This window comes from Monodelphis domestica, chromosome 2, assembly GCF_027887165.1.
Source record: "Monodelphis domestica isolate mMonDom1 chromosome 2, mMonDom1.pri, whole genome shotgun sequence".
NCBI lineage: Eukaryota > Metazoa > Chordata > Mammalia > Didelphimorphia > Didelphidae > Monodelphis > Monodelphis domestica.
Genome location: NC_077228.1, coordinates 526971196 through 526989668, shown reverse-complemented (window position 1 = coordinate 526989668; position 18473 = coordinate 526971196). Strand labels below are relative to the sequence as shown.

The 18473-nt window shown below is 44.3% G+C and overlaps 1 protein-coding gene across 11 annotated transcripts in view; it reads right to left on the bottom strand.

Annotated features, from left to right (window-relative positions):
* Positions 1-18473, bottom strand: part of COL26A1 (collagen type XXVI alpha 1 chain) — a 279104-nt gene that overhangs the window by 29397 nt on the left and 231234 nt on the right. For all 11 annotated transcript variants that reach the window (XM_001377672.5, XM_056819847.1, XM_007485941.3 and 8 more), the window contains one exon: positions 7112-7173. In XM_001377672.5, the coding sequence (XP_001377709.3) occupies positions 7112-7173 (62 nt within the window). The remainder of the gene's footprint in view (positions 1-7111; positions 7174-18473) is intronic.

The following is an 18473-nucleotide window of genomic DNA, read 5'->3' as shown; positions in this document are numbered from 1 at the left end:
GGGTAAGGGCTAGGCAATGGGGGTTAAGTGACTTGCCCAGGGTCATACAGCTGGGAAGTGACTGAAGCTGATTTGAACATAGGACCTCTTGTCTCTAGGTCTGCCTCTCAATCCACTGAACCACTTAGCTGCCCCCCAGTTTTTTTTTCCTAAATAGAAATGCTTTAGATTTCCAAACTCATGGACTACCAAGGCATAAGATAAACAGCAAACAGCCAACTAGATATTGCCATGGGATAATATTCCATTTGAAGATTGCTCTGAATCCTTTCCTGATCCCTCCCTAACTCCCTTGTATCTACCACCTTATATTTAATCTGTTTATCTTGATATAATGTTCTTTTTTTCATTAGAATGTAAGCTCCTTAAGGACAGGGATCATCTTATTCTTTACACCTGTACTCCACAGGATCTTGTACAGTAGGTACTGTATACAGTGGGCACTTAATAATTACTAATTGACTAGTTAATCAGCCTGGATGTGGGGAGGGGAGGAGGTAAATGTCAAGAAAGGGAATCACAGTTATATGAGATAATGAAGAGTGAAATGAGTAGAACCAAGAGAACGTTACCTAGAGCTACAGATTTCACACTTGAAGAATAACTTGGGAATGTTCACCTCCAAAGAATGAACTGATAAGGGAAGCACGAAAGACTTATATATTTTATTGGAGGATGTCTTCTATGGTATGAGGAAGGGAGGCGAGGATATGAATAAAAAATAGAAATAAATAAATGGGATAAAACAAGAAAGGGAATCCGGGGCAATTCAACACATATATGTCAATTATCTACCTCTCAAAGGATGCTATGATGCTCAGATTTAAAACAATGCAATCCCTGTCCCCAAAGGGCTTTCATCTAGGATGTGGACAAAACAGGGACACAAATGGCTATGATATGAATTAGATTGAGATAAGAGTGGTAGCAGGAGCCCAAAGTGGGGAGATGAAAGAGGAAAGAGCTCTAGATTTCTTCTTTGAATCTTTGAGAAGATCAGATTTCTGGACAGGCCAAAGGAAGGGGCTTATGCTAGACTGATGTTAAAAATGTTTTTTTCCTAATACCGGAGAGAGGACACGACTACCAGATCACACTAACAGGGCCCAGTTGTGGGAAAAGTTGGGATGCTGGCAAAGTTTGTACTGCCTTTAAATCCTTTCACCGGCCCTTCCTGTGTTCTTTCCTCTCCAGTGTCTCTGGGTCCCCCATTTCCCAGAGGTTCTTTCACTATCCAAAGGGCTGCACTTTTGTGTAAATCATTTAAATGTTTTGTCTTCAAGGGAGTCAGTCCGTTACCAACTCTGCTACCTTTTCAAATAAAATCCTAGAAAGGCCCCACCCAGAGGAGGGAGTCTATAATCATATTTCAGGCAGAATGGCAAGTGGATGCGGTTGGGGAGCAGCCCAGGGCACATGTAAGGTGCCTGCCTAAACCGCCTATGCTGAAGGTGCTCCTAGATCTCACCATGGGAATGTGAGTCGGAAGGCTGGAAGCCAGAAACCCTTTTTGGAAATTACAGAGCCAGGACACCTCATTCAAAAAAGGGCTCTTTGCCCAAGAGAAAGCATGTTGCCCTTGTGTGTGAAAAGTGAACCAGCAAGAGCAGCTTCTGCCGGTCTGAAACGCTGACTTGTATAAGCTGGAGAGGCCATCCTTGCTACATGGGCCCTGAAGGTCAAAAGATACAGGCTCCAAACAGGTGGGGACAATGGCATTTGTTCTCATCACTAGGCTAGTTCAGGATAGCAGAGGGGACAGTGGAGTTTTTTCTTGTCCCTAGGCTGGTTCAGGGGAGCAGAGAGGACAGTGGGACTCATCCTTGTCCCTAGGCTAGTTCAGGGGAACAGAGGGGACAGTGGGGTTTGTTCTTGTCACTAGGCTGGTTCAGGGGAGCAGAGGGGGCAGTGGGACTCATCCCTGTCCCTAGGCTAGTTCAGGGGAACAGAGGGGACAGTGGGGTTTGTTTTTGTCCCTAGGCTGGTTCAGGGGAGCAGAGGGGACAGTGGGGTTTGTTCTTGTCACTAGGCTGGTTCAGGGGAGCAGAGGGGGCAGTGGGACTCATCCCTGTCCCTAGGCTAGTTCAGGGGAACAGAGGGGACAGTGGGGTTTGTTTTTGTCCCTAGGCTGGTTCAGGGGAGCAGAGGGGACAGTGGGGTTTGTTCTTGTCACTAGGCTGGTTCAGGGGAGCAGAGGGGGCAGTGGGACTCATCCTTGTCCCTAGGCTAGTTCAGGGGAACAGAGGGGACAGTGGGGTTTGTTCTTGTCCCTAGGCTGGTTCAGGGGAGCAGAGGGGACAGTGGAGCTCATCCTTGTCATTAGGCTGGTTCAGGGGAGCAGAGGGGGCAGTGGGACTCATCCTTGTCCCTAGGCTGGTTCAGGGGAGCAGAGGGGGCAGTGGGACTCATCCTTGTCCCTAGGCTGGTTCAGGGGAGCAGAGGGGGCAGTGGAACTCATTCTTGTCACAATGGCCCATGTTGCCCATTCTCAATCTGTACTCAATGACTATATGGCGAGCACAGAAGGGTTTAACGTAACCTTAAAGCCCAGAGATATCTCAACTCATCAGGAAAAAGTCATCTAAACCCCATGTTAACAGCCCCATCCCTTCTTCCATCTGCTGAGACCTGTAAAATGAGGTTAGACCTAATAGCCTCAGAGGTTTACAACTAAATTCTGGGCTCCTCTGACCTTGGACAAATCACTTCCCCTTCCTGAGCCTCAGTTTCCTCACTTGCAAAATAAGGAAGCTGGACTAGATGACCTCTGCGGCCCTTCCAGCTCTAGACCATGGTGATCATGTGAGCTGTTATGGTTGTGAAAGATGAGGAAGGAGAAGTGGATGAGGAACCAAATCTGGTCAATAAATGTCTCTCTAATCCATCCTTTCCTTTTCAATCCTCTGGTTGTGATGTGAATTCAGTCCAATTCAGCAAACAATACATATGAAGCATTTTGCTCACTAGCAGGAATACAAAGGCAGAACAGTATCTGCCTGTAAGAAGCTTCCATCTATTGGTGGTGACAGCAGGGGAAGTCAAGGCTAGCCTTTCATCACCTCTGGATGAGGGCTTTTTGACATTCACTTTGCAGCCAAGCTGTAGAGAAAGTGTCACCCTGCACTGGCCGAGGGAGTGCTCCAGGTTCAGTCCCTTTTCCTCTTCCTCTGTTTGGAGGTGGCAGGCTTGCTCTCTTGGTAGAATGGAAGATCCTTGAGGGCATGGATTGTTTTCTTCTTCTTTTCTTTTTTTATTTCCTTTATCCAAAGCACCAAGGACAGTACAAGGCACTCAGATGGTGCTTAATAAGTGATTTTGTTCACTGATTTTCTTTTCCTGGGATGACTAAGAGAAGAGCCCCGATTTCATCTCTTCTCACCCAGTGTTTTAATAGGAACACCCTGTGAGGTTGACTCACCAGCACCTGGTCCTTGCTGGCAGCCACCATCTTTATTTTCCGCTGGGTTGTGGGTCACATAAATCCCAGCCCCAAATCTGGACAGCTCAAACTCTTAATTTACCAGTGTTAGAGTGGAGGGGTCTGGAGAAATGAATTGCTCGTGACAAGGTGAAACAAGCTCTGCTCTATGCTGTTGAGTGCCAGGCCGATGGTGGGCAGGCAGGAGGCCATGCGCCTCCCCCCCCCCCCCGGAACTGTGACTTTTCACATCCTTGTTCTCTAGAGCCCCGGCCAGCTGTGAACTGAGGCTGTCAACCCCACTAACCAGTGCCAAGCCATGTGGAGGTCTCATGTGGTAGGGAAGAATGTCAGCTCCATTAAAGGTTATGCCTTGGAAGGACCTGCCACCCTCCTCTCTCTGTGGCCTCCACCTTCACTCACACCTCTGGTTCTAGAGACAGAGTCCTGGCACCTTCTGTGGCTGATGTCCCCCACCCCCACCCCCATTCACCTGACCATGTTCAGCCAGATCTCTTTCCCTCCCCCAGATCCATGATGGAATCCATGGTTACCAGCCCCTTTGAACATTTCCTCTTTTAATAGGATTTTCTTTCCTATGTTTCCACCCACAGCAGAAGGCAGTAAACCAAGCTGAGAGAGGGTGAGCTTCCTATCTTGGTGTGGTGTTTCTTATGAAGGGAGGGGATGTTAATTTTGGTGGGGGATGTCCAACAAAACTCAGAGGTAAAAAAAGGTGAGGAAGATGAGGAACAGTGTCTCCACTGCTGACTAAATCCTGTACATGGTCTCAAGTTTGCAAAGGTCTTCCACACGATTGTATTTCAGCAGGGAAGGAAGACCACATGGGTACCATTATCCCCATTTTACAGATGAGGAACCTTGGGTTCAGCGAAGTTCAGTGACTTGCCTGGGTTCATACAGAGTGTCTACAGCAAGATGTGAACCCAAGTCTATTCAACTCCAAGCCCAGCAACTGTGGTTCAAAAGGAAGACTTTGATATCTTCCCAAATCCTGTCTTCTCCAAGCTAAGTTACATCCCCATTTCTTTCAAACAATCTAAGATAACATAAGCTCCTCACAAGTAAGGATAGTTTCACTTGTCTGTTTCCCCAGCATCTAGCTGCCCAGTGTCTGTATACAGTAAGAATTTAATTATTGTTTGTTAAGTGGCAATATTCCACATCTCTCTCACAGTTCTGGTTGTTCTCTGTACTCTTTCTATTAGGTCAAGTTGCCTCTGAAGGGTGGTGCTCAGGTTGAGGCACAGCCCAGTGGGCCAAGCCCACTTTTCATGCCAGAGGTCATGGGAGCCTTTTTGGCCACCACCATGTCACACCTTTGGCTCTTGCTGCTCACTAATACTCTTTGATTCTTTCCCCCAAATTCTCAAGCTAGGCATCCCTCCTTTATACTTCTGTGCTTGATATCTTTGGACCCAAGTGAATGATTTTACATTTACTCTAGTAGATGTCATCCCATTAGCGACTCTTTAGCATCCAGATTCTGCCATCTAGTGTGTGCTTTCTAGCTGTGTCGCTGCCGACTTGCTAAAAATGGTATATCTCTGCTTTGTACAAGTCATGCATCAAAACAGAATAGGACCAAGGACAGAGCCTGGGAATCTGCCAATAGAGACGTTGCCCTACAACAACATCAAACCATTAATGATTACTCTTTGGGCTAATTCTGAAGCCATGGAATGGTCTTATTGCTCAGCCCACTTTGTCCCCAAGGACAGTATGAGAGATTGTGTCAAAGGTCTTTTGAGATCCAGGTATACCATGTCTATGACAGTTCCCTGTCCTATCAGTCCATTAATTTCATCAAGAGAAAAGAAATGAAGGGAGTTGAAAGATCACAGAGAAAGTATAGCATGTGAGAGAAGCTCTGTCGGCTATGTAGGACCCTAACCTGGTGGTACTTTGGATCAAGCCAGGCAAAGTGTCTGTAATGGGAAACAGTATTATGCTGACTTCCCCTAAGGATCATAGGATTTATGGCCAGAAGGGACCTTTCTTCATATGACCCTCATTTGACAGAAAAGGTACCAAGGCTCAGCAGTTATTGGCATAGCTGAGAATGGAACACAGGGCATCTAATGGTGCAATTATTCTCCTCTTCTGTAAAATGAGGCAGAGGCCTATGTGATATACAAGGAGCCTTTCAGCTCTAAATCCCAGGAACCATATGGCAGAATCATATGAATCTAAACTCTTGTCTTGCAAGGAAAGAGCCAGCACACCTTTATAATTAAAAAAAAAAATCTGTTACCCTAAAAGAACTACATTTCCCAGGAGCCCACTGACTTCCGGTCATTATGTACTTCCCATAGCAAGGGGATAAACACTGAGTGGGCCATCCTGCTCTTCTCTCTCTCTTTACTTTCTCTCCCAAGCTTGGTGGTGGTAAGGCAGGAGTTTGAACTGGCTGATCAGCCATGGGCACGTGGTCTTTATTCTGTATTCTCTTTATTCCTTGATTTCTAATGATCACTAATAAATCTCCTAACATATAACATTTAAATATTTGAGATTTAATTTTAACTTTTACACACCTCAGAATTCTGGGGAAATCAAACACATTTGTCCTGAAACCTCTATTCACAGTATTCTGGGCACTGGCATTTGGAGGAAGAGTTTGGGAAGAGACTCTAATCCAACTCTTCCATTTTACAAAGGAGAAAAGGGAGGCCCAGAGTGGAGAAGAGGACATCAGGACTAGGTCTATGATTTCTCTGGAATGAGGAAACTCCTCTTTTCATGTAAGTTGGCACCATTATTAAAATGGAAATGGGTTCCAATCAAGAACACTTGTGATACCCAATGGAATCGCGTGTCGGCTATGGGATGGGGTGGGGGGAGAAAATGATCTTTGTTTCCAATGAATAATGCTCAGAAATGACCAAATAAAATAATTTTAAAAAAAACTTATGCAGACACAGTGGGTTATCTAAGGTGCTGAGAGATGAAGGGGCTTGCCCAGAGAGCAGAGATAGGATTCAAGCCCAGGTCATGGATCTTGAGATGAGGTTAGTTCTCTTGTTTTTCTAGCTGAGGGAATGGAGGCATATGCCCTGTCCGAGGGCACACAAATACAGACAGTAATTGTGAAGCAGAGGATTGGATCTTGGGTTCTCTGACTAGAGTTCTTTCCATTTATAACTCTACCAGCCATTCATTGGACCTCTGTTCCTTTGAGGCTTGGAAGTGAGTGAGTGAGTCTAGCGGTTTCCAGTGAGAATGCACCAAACAGAGACTTGTCATCACCTAAAGTCTTATCAGCCTATACCCAAGTGGGCACCAGGGTTTGATGAAGTCTTGAAAGAGCCTCTTTGATTGAATGGATGGATACAAGGGGTATTGGCCTTGAGCAGCTACCACAAAGGGATAGGGACCTTTGTCTGTATGAACCCTAGAAGCAGCATTAGAAATCCAAATCAGAAATGCCTGTCCTTCAGCCCAATTTCTTTCATACCCTGGATCAGGGATTTGGGGTTGGGGGATACCCATTTTGAATGCAAGTCAAGCATCTTTCCTCCACTGGTTGCCACCACTATTGCCTATATGCCATCCATTCTTTGCCTAATGGGAAGTGGATTGGGAATATGGTGGCCAGCCGTTCTTCCTCCTCCTCCAACCACCCCATTTTCTCCTCCCCCCTCCCCCTCCCCCCAAGAAGACTTGTCTGACCTTCACTTCCAATGCAGAAAGCTTCTCGTTCATATCGTTCAGTCGGGTGCAATTCATGCATTCTGAAAGAGAAAAGGAATTGACATTTGTCCGAATTGATCTTTTGTGCACAAGCTGGAGACCATCTTTCTATGCTCCAATCCCTTGGCTCCCAAGAGTGCACTAGAGCCAGCTTGAAACAGCTTTTGTGAGCTGATTGTTAAAGTTTCAACAAGAGCATTTGTACCTTGGACACTGGCAGGCAGATGCTACAAAGAGTAGCTTGATTCCTTGTTCATCTATGCTTAAAAATGCAAAAAATGCAGATTACACTTCAAAGTCTTTTGTGTATACAATTTTTTTCCCAGAAAGACAGTAGTTTAAAACATTTTCCAGGGGCAGCTAGGTGGCTCAGTAGATAGAATGCCAGACCTAGAGATGGGAAGACCTGGATTCAAATGTAGGCTTGAATATTTCTTAGCTATATGACCCTGGACAAGTCATTTAACACCAATTGCCTAGCCCTTACCACTCTTCTGCCTTGGAACTGATACTTATAATGATTCCCAGACAGAAGATAAGGGTTTCAAAAACCAACCAACCAACCTGGGCCAGCACATCCCTGCTCCACACCTACCAGGGTGCAGATGGACCTGCCCCTTCAGGGTAAGGCCCTGGGCTGGTGCCTTGGGTTCATGTCTACATGATGTGATCACACTGACAGTTTGGTTACTGGCACAAGTGATCAAGTTGGTGATGACTTAAAAAAAGAGTCTGGACATCCCTTTGTTGAAGGCTCATCAAAGGTAGCACCGGGCCTTTGGGGGTAGTCAAAGGAGGGAGCACAGTTGACTAGAGTGGTGCTTTGGCCCCATGGTCCATGAGATGTATGGGGGTGCCAACTCATCATTATATGCAGAAAGATCTGTTGTTGTTCAGTCATTTCAGTTGCATCCAACTCTTTGTGACCTTATTTGGGGTTTTTGGGGGAAAGATACTGGAGTGGTTTGCCGTTTCCTTCTCCAGCTCATTTTACATATGAGGAAACTAAGGCAAAAAGGGTGAAGTGACTTATCCACAGTCACACAGCTAGCAAATATCTGAGATCAGATTTGAACTCAGGTTTCCCTCTACTTCCCTGATTACTGTGAATTAACTTGGAAAATCTGTCTGAATAATTATGAGATAGTTCATAATTTAAACAGGATTTCTTGGACCGTTTTCTCTTCATTCATTCATTTATTCAGCAAGCCTTTATTAAGCCTTTAGTGTATACCAACCACCATTCCTGGTTATGATAGGAGGAGAAAGAAGGGCTCATTGCCTCTTCCCCTCAGTTTTGTCTGTACCACACAACCCTTCTCTGCTCAGTGCCACTTTCTTTCTCATCCCTGCCAATCCTGCCTTGGTCCATGCCCCAGGGAGATGGACAGGGAAAGGGCAGGGAGCACTTCTCCAGAGCTGGCACTGAGAGGTTCCTCCGTGGCAAGCTGAGCCTGTCTGCTCCCTCCTCCCTCAATCTGAGGCCCATCATCTCCCGCCAGAAACCACATCCTGCCCAGCGCTGAGGTGGTCTCTGGCACCCTGAGTGAGCCAGTAACCTCCCTTGTCTCTCCAGGGGCCTGTTTAATGTCAAACAACGAGTCAGGGCTGCAGGGACGGAGGAAAACAAAGCAAACGTTCTGTTCATTGCCCAAGCTAAGGACCTCTGGCCTGCTTGGTATCTGTTTATAATAACGCTAGCGCTGTGTGTACGATGATGCTAAAGAGCATGCAAGACCTGTTTACCTTCATTATCCCACTGCATCCTCTCATTGGCCCCCACCAGGGAGGAAGGGCAGGTAAGAGCATAGCTGTGGCCAAGCTCATCAGTTCTTTAGGGGCCCCCAGGCATGTTGGGGAAGCAGGCTTGGCCTCTGGTTTTCCTGGGGGGCCCTAGCTTAGGTAACAAGGACAGCCTGACGTTCCCTTTGCAGAGTGAGAGCACAATACCCAGAGTTGTTTCATCCTTGAGGTCTGCTCCCCAATTCCCATTGGGCAAAAGAGCCAGCTTCTCCGTAGCCAGGGAAGGCAAATCTGATTTGTTTGGCCATCTCCTGCTCACAGGTGCCATGCTTGAGTTTGTCCTTGCTTGGAAAGCCTTCCTTGCCCACTCCAGCTCTCCTCTCCTCAGAACTTCCCCATCGTAGCCTCTCTTTTGCTCCTTTGCTTTTTGTGGTCAAAAGTTGGTTCCTATGCTAAATGCTCATAGCCTGAACTTTATCCCTCTTTGTCCCCCATCATAAAACCCATTGCTTTGTCCACAGCAGATTCTTCCAAAATAAATGTTCATTGTTTAAAGCTTGTCAAAAATTAGGACTGTAGTCTACTTCTCGTGATACATGATATTGCCAGGTGGAGCCTGGAAAGCACTCTTAAGCATGAGCAAATGCTGAAGACTTCTGGGTCATTGGTTCTGTTTTCATTACTACAAGATACAGGATTCAAAAGAGAATTATAGTGCAGCTAGGTGGTTCAATGGATTGAGAGACAGGCCCAAAGATGTGAAGTCCTGGGTTCAAATCTGGTCTCAGACACTTCCTGGCTGTGTGACCCTGGACAAGTCACTTATCTCAGACACTTCCTGGCTGTATGACCCTGGGCAAATCACTTAACCCCCATTGCCTAGCCCTACTGCTCTTCTGACTTGGAACCAATACACACTATTGATTCTAAGATGGAAGGTAAGGATTGAACTAAAAAGGGAGGACGATCATCAAAATAGCAAAAAGGATAAAAGATGGAAAAAGTCAATAAGGGAAGGTATATGTCCACAAATATATTGTTAATGGAGCTAGTAATTGGTGCAACCATTCTGGAAAACAATTTGGAATTAGGCAAGAAGTCACCAAACTCTGTAGAGGAAGGAGTGCTGGTTATGGAGTCAGAAGACCCGAGTCAGATCTCACTGAAATGTATGACCCATGGGATCACTAAGCCTTGGTGGGACTCGATTTCCCCTTCTGTAAAAAGAGAGGCATAGACTATATGATCTTTAAAGTCACCTCCAGCATGAAATCATGTTACTATGAGCCAGCAATCCTCCTACTGAGGATCAGAAGTCAAGTCAATGATATAACAATATTGATTCATAGCAGCCTTTTTTTGTAGAAAGAAAAAACTTGGAAAGAAAACAGCTGCTTGTTTAAACAAATCGTGGTATATGAGGATGAATAACATTAAACAGTAAAAAAACCAATGAGTAAAAGCAATTAAGAGAAACACGGGAAGACACAGAAACAGATTCAGAGGGAAGAAACAGAAATCGACTCCAATAATGTTGACGAAACAAACTCTCAAAAACAACTGGATTCTGACTTGTTACTATGAACAATCTTGATCCGAAAGAACAGAAGATACTCTCCATAACCCTCTTCTCAATATAAAGCCAGGGAGATTAGAGGTGTAAAATGTTGCATATGTTGTTGGACTTTGGGTTATTGATTTTTTAATTTATTTTTTCAGATTTGATTTGTTGATCTGTTTTGTTTAATTTTTTCTTTACTATGAAAGAGAAGATTCGGTGGAAAGGTTATGTTATGAAAAGATGACTATTTTTTTAAAGAGGGCAGTTGAAAAAGCGAACAGCCAAGAATATGCTATCAGAGAATAACATTTAGATGCTTAAAATTTAGAAATGATGTTCTTTGGATCAGAAAAGACCACGTACCTAACAAGAGGTAGGAATGTCACATTTTCCTGGAATCTAATGAATCTGATTGAAGGGCTTTAGACTGAAAAGGGAGGAAATGAAACTCCCTTTCCACACTAATTCCACTCATCCAATCAGTTACCAGATCTTGGCTTTTCTTTCTCTTGACTGCAGGGGGTCCTTCTCCCTCTACCCAGTGCTTCCTTTCTGATGCTCCTTCTATCTTTCTTCTTGTTATTCTGTCATTTTTGGTCATGTTCAACTCTTTGTGACCCCGTTTGGGGTTTTACTGTCAAAGATACTAGAGGGATTTGTCATTTCCTCCTTTACAGTTGAGGAAACTGAGGCAAACAGAGTTAAGTGACTTGTCCAGGATCATATATATCTTCTATTTACTCTGGATTTATCTTGTATAGACCAAATTGCCTTCCTCTTCAGAATGGAAGCTTCTTGTGAGCAGGGAATATTTTTGCTTGTTACTTGTATCTGTATTGCTTATAGCAAGTGATTAACTAAATGTTGGTTGGTTGAAAAAATGTCCCCAGACCTTCAGATATCAGGGTCTTGTTCCTATACCCTATTTCTATTGGTTATGATTTGAGATTCTTTCTCCAATGGAGAGAAATAGATATTGTGGCTCAGCCCCCATCTTCCTGTAACAGGTCTGGTTCCAGGAGGAAGATGGGATTCTATGTGAGGGAAGAAGAGTCACCCATCATTCATTCAGACTGGCCAAGTCTTCTCCCTCCTCTTTCGTCTCCTTCAGAATGTAAGCTCTTTGAGGGCAGGGGAGGCTTCATTTTGGCCTTTGCACCCTTAAAGCCCAGGATGGTGCCTCCAATCCTTGACGAATGCCTGATGACTTCCTAAAATCCCACTCCCATTCCCTTAGCCAAGTTGTCCCTCTGGAGGAGCTGGGAGCTTCCATGTCCAGCTGGGAGTTCCATTTGACACTCGGGGGACATGGTACGGTGGAGCAGAGCTTGTATCCGATGCCCTGTTTCCCTCCTCTCGTTGCTCATCTGTTAGCAAGACTTTATCATCTGGATGAAACTCATTATGTTCATAAACAGGACTTCAAATCAGAAGGAAAATCGAGACAGAGAAATGTCAGGGCTGCTCCAGAAAGCAGAATCAGAAGGAAAAAATGTAATCAGCCCAGGGCCAAGTTCTGCGGTCAGCTCCTTGGCCCAAATCCAGGCCAACGGCTGCCTGGCGACATTTCGGCACAACTCTTACTAGCTCTGACCAGGGTTCTGGTGCCAATGGGAGCTGAGTGGAAGGAAGGAAGCAGGGAGAGAGCTGTGCCCACAGAGAGTGGTCAGTGGTCAGGGGGCCCTTCCCACTTCACTCCTAATGGTCCTTCTGGACCTGAGCTCTGCCTCCCTGAGAGGAAGGTGTGGACTGAAAAATCACTGTTTCCTTGGTGAACCTTCCCTAAGCTCCAGGATGCTTGAACCCTCCATCCCCAAACTACCTCATCTCCTCTAGTGATAGAGCATGATGCCTCCTCTAAGAGAATGTAAGAGCCACGAGGGCAGGATCTGTCTCCCTTTTTTGTCATTGTGTCCTCAGGACCTAGCACCCAGTGGGTGCTCAATAAATGCTCTTCATTGATGAGTTCTTAAGGTCTCTACCAATTCTCAATGGTAGGATTCCTCAGAGTCAAGATATGAAGACTGAATGGGTTGGGTTCAAAAGCTCCTCCATCTTTAGCCTCACACCAGGCATGGCTTGATGGAAAGGGTGCTAAGTTGGGTGTACCAGGACTTGGAGTGAAATCTCATCTTTGAAGCCTATTAGCTATATGACCTCAGGTCTCATCTATAAAATGAAGGGCTTGGACCCAATGGCCTTGGAGGTTCCATCATATTCTAAATTTATAATTCTCTCTAGAACCTCCTGACTTCTTTTGGTCCTTTTAAGACTTAAGGGAAAGTGACACAGCTGGGGGAGCAGCTGGGTAGCTTAGTGGATTGAGAACCAGGCCTAGAGACGTAATGTCCTGGGTTCAAATCTGGATTCAGACACTTCCCAGCTGTGTGACCCTGGGCAAGTCACTTAACCTCCATTGCCTAGCCCTTACTGCTCTTCTGCCTTGGAACCGATACACAGTATTGATTCTAAGACAGAAGGTGAGGGTTCAAAAAATGGAAATAATCAGCTGATATTGCAGAGTATAAAATGCTAGAGTCCCCAAATAAAGAGAGCAGAACAGTGAGGGATCTGGGATCAAAACCTGGCTAATAAATGATTGTTGGCTGTGATTTCTTTAGTTTTTTTTGGTGAGGAAATCCTCTTCTTTCCTATAATGTCAAGGCTTAGAATATGCCTGGGGACTACAGTAAGTGACTTACTCAAGGTCACACAGCTAGGGGATTTGCTGGCTTCTAAGTCAGCCCTCTATCTCCCATTCCAAGCTGTTTCTTTCCAGTTTTGATTCTCCCAAATCTCCTCTCTACATCCTCCCCATTCCTTCTAGTCCTATGGAGTAAGTCAATAAGTAGCAGTAAGGATGGTGATCATGATAATAGCTACCATGTATGAGGCACTCTGCTACTGCTACCATCCTCATCGTTGTGATGTTCTAGACTTAGAACTAGAAGACATCTCAAAGTCACCTGATCTAATCTCCTTTGACTGATGGGGAAACTGAGGCCAGAGGTGAAGGGTCTTGCCAACGATCACACAAAAAGAGATCACCTGGGGTGGGCTTGGAGCCCAGGTCCTTTGACCCCAGAGTCAGTACCCTTAGAGTTTCCATTCTGTTTGGAGAGACCCATTGTATACTTGAGAGCAAAAGAAGAGACAAGCCCTGGATTGTACGTTGGTAAATCAGGCAAATGTAGCCTTTGTGGCCCTGAGAAAATGTCAGCTCTTGGAAGGCGAAGCCTGCTTCATTTTTGTTTTTATAACTTCAGTGCCTGGCATAGTGTCTGGCACATAGTAGGGACCAAATAAACAACCGGTTTGAGCTCTTGACTTTCTTTTCTCCTCCTCTTCCTCTTCCTCTTCTTCCTCTTGTTTTATTTTCAACTCCCAACTTTATTAAGACAATTCCTTTCCTGAGGTCCGATCCATCAAGTTCTCAGCTGTTTCCAGGCTCCATCAGCAGCAGAGTTTCATTTTTCTTAGTCCTGACACACCACTCCTGGGCTCTGCCTGTTTTGGTGTCATAAGACATTCCTTCTCAAAGTGTTCTCCCACATCTTCATCTTTACGTCTCCCTCAGCACTAAGCCAAGAGCACATGGCATGGTACTGCCAGGGGAAAAGCAAGGGCTGTCATGAAGGACCAGAACTGGGTCTCTCCTTCCCATCTTTCAGTCTCAAAAGGGAATTAGGACACACAACTCATAGTAACAGAAGATGATACGTGATGAGTGTACTAGGGACATTCAGACCAAGTATCAGGGGAAGGCCAATGGTGGGGTAGTGGGAAAGCTCATCACAAACTGGGGAAGACTCCCAGAGGACATGGAATTTGAACTGGGCCTCAGCTCAAATGGGCTTCCGACAGAGAGCTATTGTTTTGAATTCAAGTTGATTTTGTTTGAAGAAATCCTAGTGATGTTCTTACGACCCCTACTGCAAGATAATGGGCAAAATCAGGCTGAACTGGGAACTTGGCAGAATGGATCTGCTTGTTTGACCCCAAGAACACCCACGTCTATTCTTAAAAAGGGGGTTCAGATGTCAGAATGAGGGGAACCTTCGCCCATACGCCTAGCCTTTCCTGCATCAGTTCCTTCTGGCTTTTTGTCATCTTCTTCTCCAGAAAAGTCTAAGTCCCTCTGGGTCTGGACTCCAGCTTTGGACCAATCAGGGGACACTGCCCAGAGCATAAGCTGACCAAGACCTGCCTCTGACACCTTCTGGCAGTGTGACTCTGGGCAAATCACATAAGCTCAGAGTTATCAGGAAACTCTGGAAGACTGCAAAGCATTTGTAATCTGTACTGGTAGAGGGAACTGCCTCCTCGAGGAGTTCCCCAATGAAATCATAGTTCTATTTAAAAAAAGCCAGTTTATTGTAATGCATAGAAAGGAAGGAAACAAATATTTATTAAGTATCTACTATGTGGCACTTTTACAGATATTATCTCATTGAATTCTCCCAATCACACTGCTATTGTTATCCTTGTTTTACAGATGAGGAAACTGAGGCAGGCAGAGGTTAAAGGGACTTGCCCAGGGTCACATAGCTGGTAAGTATCTGAGGCCAGATTTGAACTTAGAAAGATGATTCTTTCTGGCTCCGGGCCAGGGCACTCCATCCACTATGCCACCCTGCTGCCTTTCTACATACACATGTGTACACATATAGCTGCCTCAAACATGTACTTAAAACATATATTGATTGATCTAGTCCAACCTTTTCTTTAAGGGAAATCCACTCTATAACTACCCTTAACAAATAGCCCTTCTGTGTTTATTTGGAAATGTCTTCCGTTGGAAGGGAAATCTCCTAAATCCCAATCCATCTCACTCCTAGACAGCTGTTAGAAAGTTCTCCCTGAGAATGGAGCCAAAATGGCAGAGAGAAGGCAGGGATCTACCTTTCCTCTACCAAATCTCTCTCCAAACAACTTTAAAATAATGCCTCAGAACTAATTCTGGAGTGTGAAAACCCACAAAAGGATGGGGTGAAACAATTTTCCTCCCCAAGACAACTTGAAAGGTCAGTAGTAAAGGTCTATGGCAGAGGGGTGAGATTGGGATACAGATTAATATGCCATAATAATCCAATATTATTATTACATAATCATCAGATAATTATATATAATATAATAATAGCAACAATAAGTCAGTGCAGACACAGGGGGTGGCTCAGCCATTGGCAAAAGCATCTAGAGCTCTCAGCACATAGATAATAAGGGGTCAGACAACTGGTCAGAAGATTTCAGCAGTCCCTTTGCTGGCTCTGGGAGCAGGACTCTGCTGTATCATGAATTCCTTGGCGACCTTAAATTAATATATATCAGCCTTTTAAAGTGATTTCCTTGTCACAATCACCCATACGCAGATCCGGGTAGCAGTCTTGAATCTCAGTCGCGGGACAAGGAACACCAGCATACCAATGCTTACGGCTGCAGAAAAGTGGGTCCAGGATGGAAAAGAGTGCTTGTGGCTGCTCACAGACTATGTCTACAAAGTATATCTACAAAATATTCACTAAATAGTCATAAAGCCTTTGTTTAAATACTTTTTTTGAGAGACAATCCACCACTTTTGTAGGCAACCTACCCATCCGCTGGGGATTTCTAAATGGATAGAAAATATTTGCTTAAACATTCCTTTCTCCTTGTGCCTTCTGGGGTCAAGCTTAACAAGGCCCCTTCCACATCAAAGAGCTACAAATACATGAAAAGAGTTTTCATCTCCCCACCCATCCCCTCCACCTTCTCGAGACCCTTCACTATTCTGGTTACCCTCTGAACACTTTCCAAGGTCTTACTGCCTTCTCTGAAGCTTGGCCCTCAGGATAGAACCTAATAATTACATGACAGTCTGACCAAGATATTTCCCAATTCTGGAAGCTGCAACCTCTCTTTAATGGAGCCCAAGGTCACATTTGCTTTATTGGGTGTCCATCACATACAGTTAATTCAACCTGAGTTTGCAGCTGGGCCTTTTGTAAGATTGAACTGCTTTCTAGCCAGGTCTTCTCAATCATCTGTTTATGTAGCTGAATGTTTGAATCCAATTAGAAGACTTTCCAGTTGGCTATGTGAAATTTTATCTTATTCTATTCAACCTTTTGTGAGCTTTTTGGATCCTTATATAATGTGATAATTAATCATGGTAGCTTTGGGTCTCATACAAACTTGATAAATATTCCATCTTTGCCTTAATCCAAGTTACCGATTCAAATGTTAAGCAGTAAAAGGGTAAGCAGAGATGTCTGGGGAACTCTGCTAGGGGACTTCAAGTTGGCTTAGGACCATTAATAACTGGTCTTTGGGTTTACCCATTCAACAAGTCCTAAACCCATCTAGCTACACTACAGTCTAGCCTATCTATTTTTCCCCCATGGGAAAAGCATGGGAGATATTATCAAAGAAGAAATGATGAGCAGGATGATTTAACTGGAAGCATTTACATGAACTGATGCAAGGTGAAGGGAGCAGAACCAGGACAACATTGCACATAGTAATAGCCGTATCGTACGGTCAACAACGGTGAATGAGCTAGTTATTCTTAGCAACACAGTGATCCAAGACAATTCCAAAGACTCGTGATGAAAAATACTGTCCTCCTCCAGAGAAAAAATTGATGGAGTCTGAATGCAGACCAAAACATACTATATTTCACTTGCTTCTATTTTTTTTTTGTTTTTCAAGATCTCTTCCACAAAATGACTAATATGGAAAAATGTCTTACATGATTGCACATGTAGAATCTATATCAGATTGCTTGCCATCTCAGGGAAGGAGGAGGGAAAGGAAGGGAAGGGAGAGAATTTGGAACTCAAATTTTTAAAAAAGATGAATGTTGAAAATTGTTTTTACATGGAATTGGGGGAAAATAAAATATTATTTTAAAAAGGAGACTTTATCAAATACCTCATAAAACTCTAAGTTATATCCATAACATCTGACATAACAATCTAATTAACCTTCCAAAAAGGGAAATGAGTTAGCCAGGCATTGAGGAAGCCATGATAACTCTTTATGATGAATGGTTCCTTTTTAAGAGAATCACTAACCTTCATGCTGTTAACATGTTCTAGAATTTTGCCAGGGTTTATCAAAGTCAAAGTCAATCACCTATTTAGTCTTAAGATGTCATTCTCTGCTCTTTTCAGAATATTGGAACAAAACTAGTATTTCTTTAATATTACAGTGTGTGCTAAAACACATCTCATTTGATTCTTACAATAACCCTGGGATATAGGGGCTATTATTATTCCCATTCTACAGATGAGGAAATGAGGCAAATAGAGAATAAGTGACTTGCTTAGGGACATGCAGCTAGTAAGTGGCTGAGGTTTGATTTGAACTCAGGACTTCCTGACTTTAAGATCAGCTCTTTACCACACTGTGTCACCTAGCAGATTCTCTTCATCCTCAAATCTTTCAAAGAGCAAGAGCGACCAGTGATCACATCCACCAGGTCTTTCCATACCATGGGATATAGTTTCTCAGAGCTGGATGATTTGAACTAAAGAAGAGCAAGTAGGAGCTCCTAGCTCCCCGCTTATCTTGGGTATCCATTCCTTGGGTCTGCAAATGCTCCCAAGAATTGTTGCTAGGGCATGTGCTGGGAATACCTCTGGGATGGCTTGGTGATCAAGGTACCACCGCATCAGTGCCACCAGAAAAAGGTGGTCAATAAAGACTAATTCACGTATCATTGTCAAGAGTTAAAAGCAGTAAGCCAATTTTGAGGGGAAAAAATATGACTTCAAAATCTCTTCCAGTTTCAGGCTTCCTCATTTCTTCCACAAGTAACAGCATAATGGAATCTCTGGGTTAGGAGGGAGCTTAAAAGGTCATCAAGTCTGTCCCTTTGCCACTGGGCAGCAGAGCTGCTGTACTCAAGCTATTTTCTTTTCTTTGAAATCTCCAGAGGAGATGACTTCATTGCCTTCCTGGTAAGGCGTGTCAGAGCTTCACACCCTGATTGTCAGAAAGCTGTTCCTGATGACAAAAACACTTAATGCATCTCCTCCTCGCCAACACCTTAGAAGA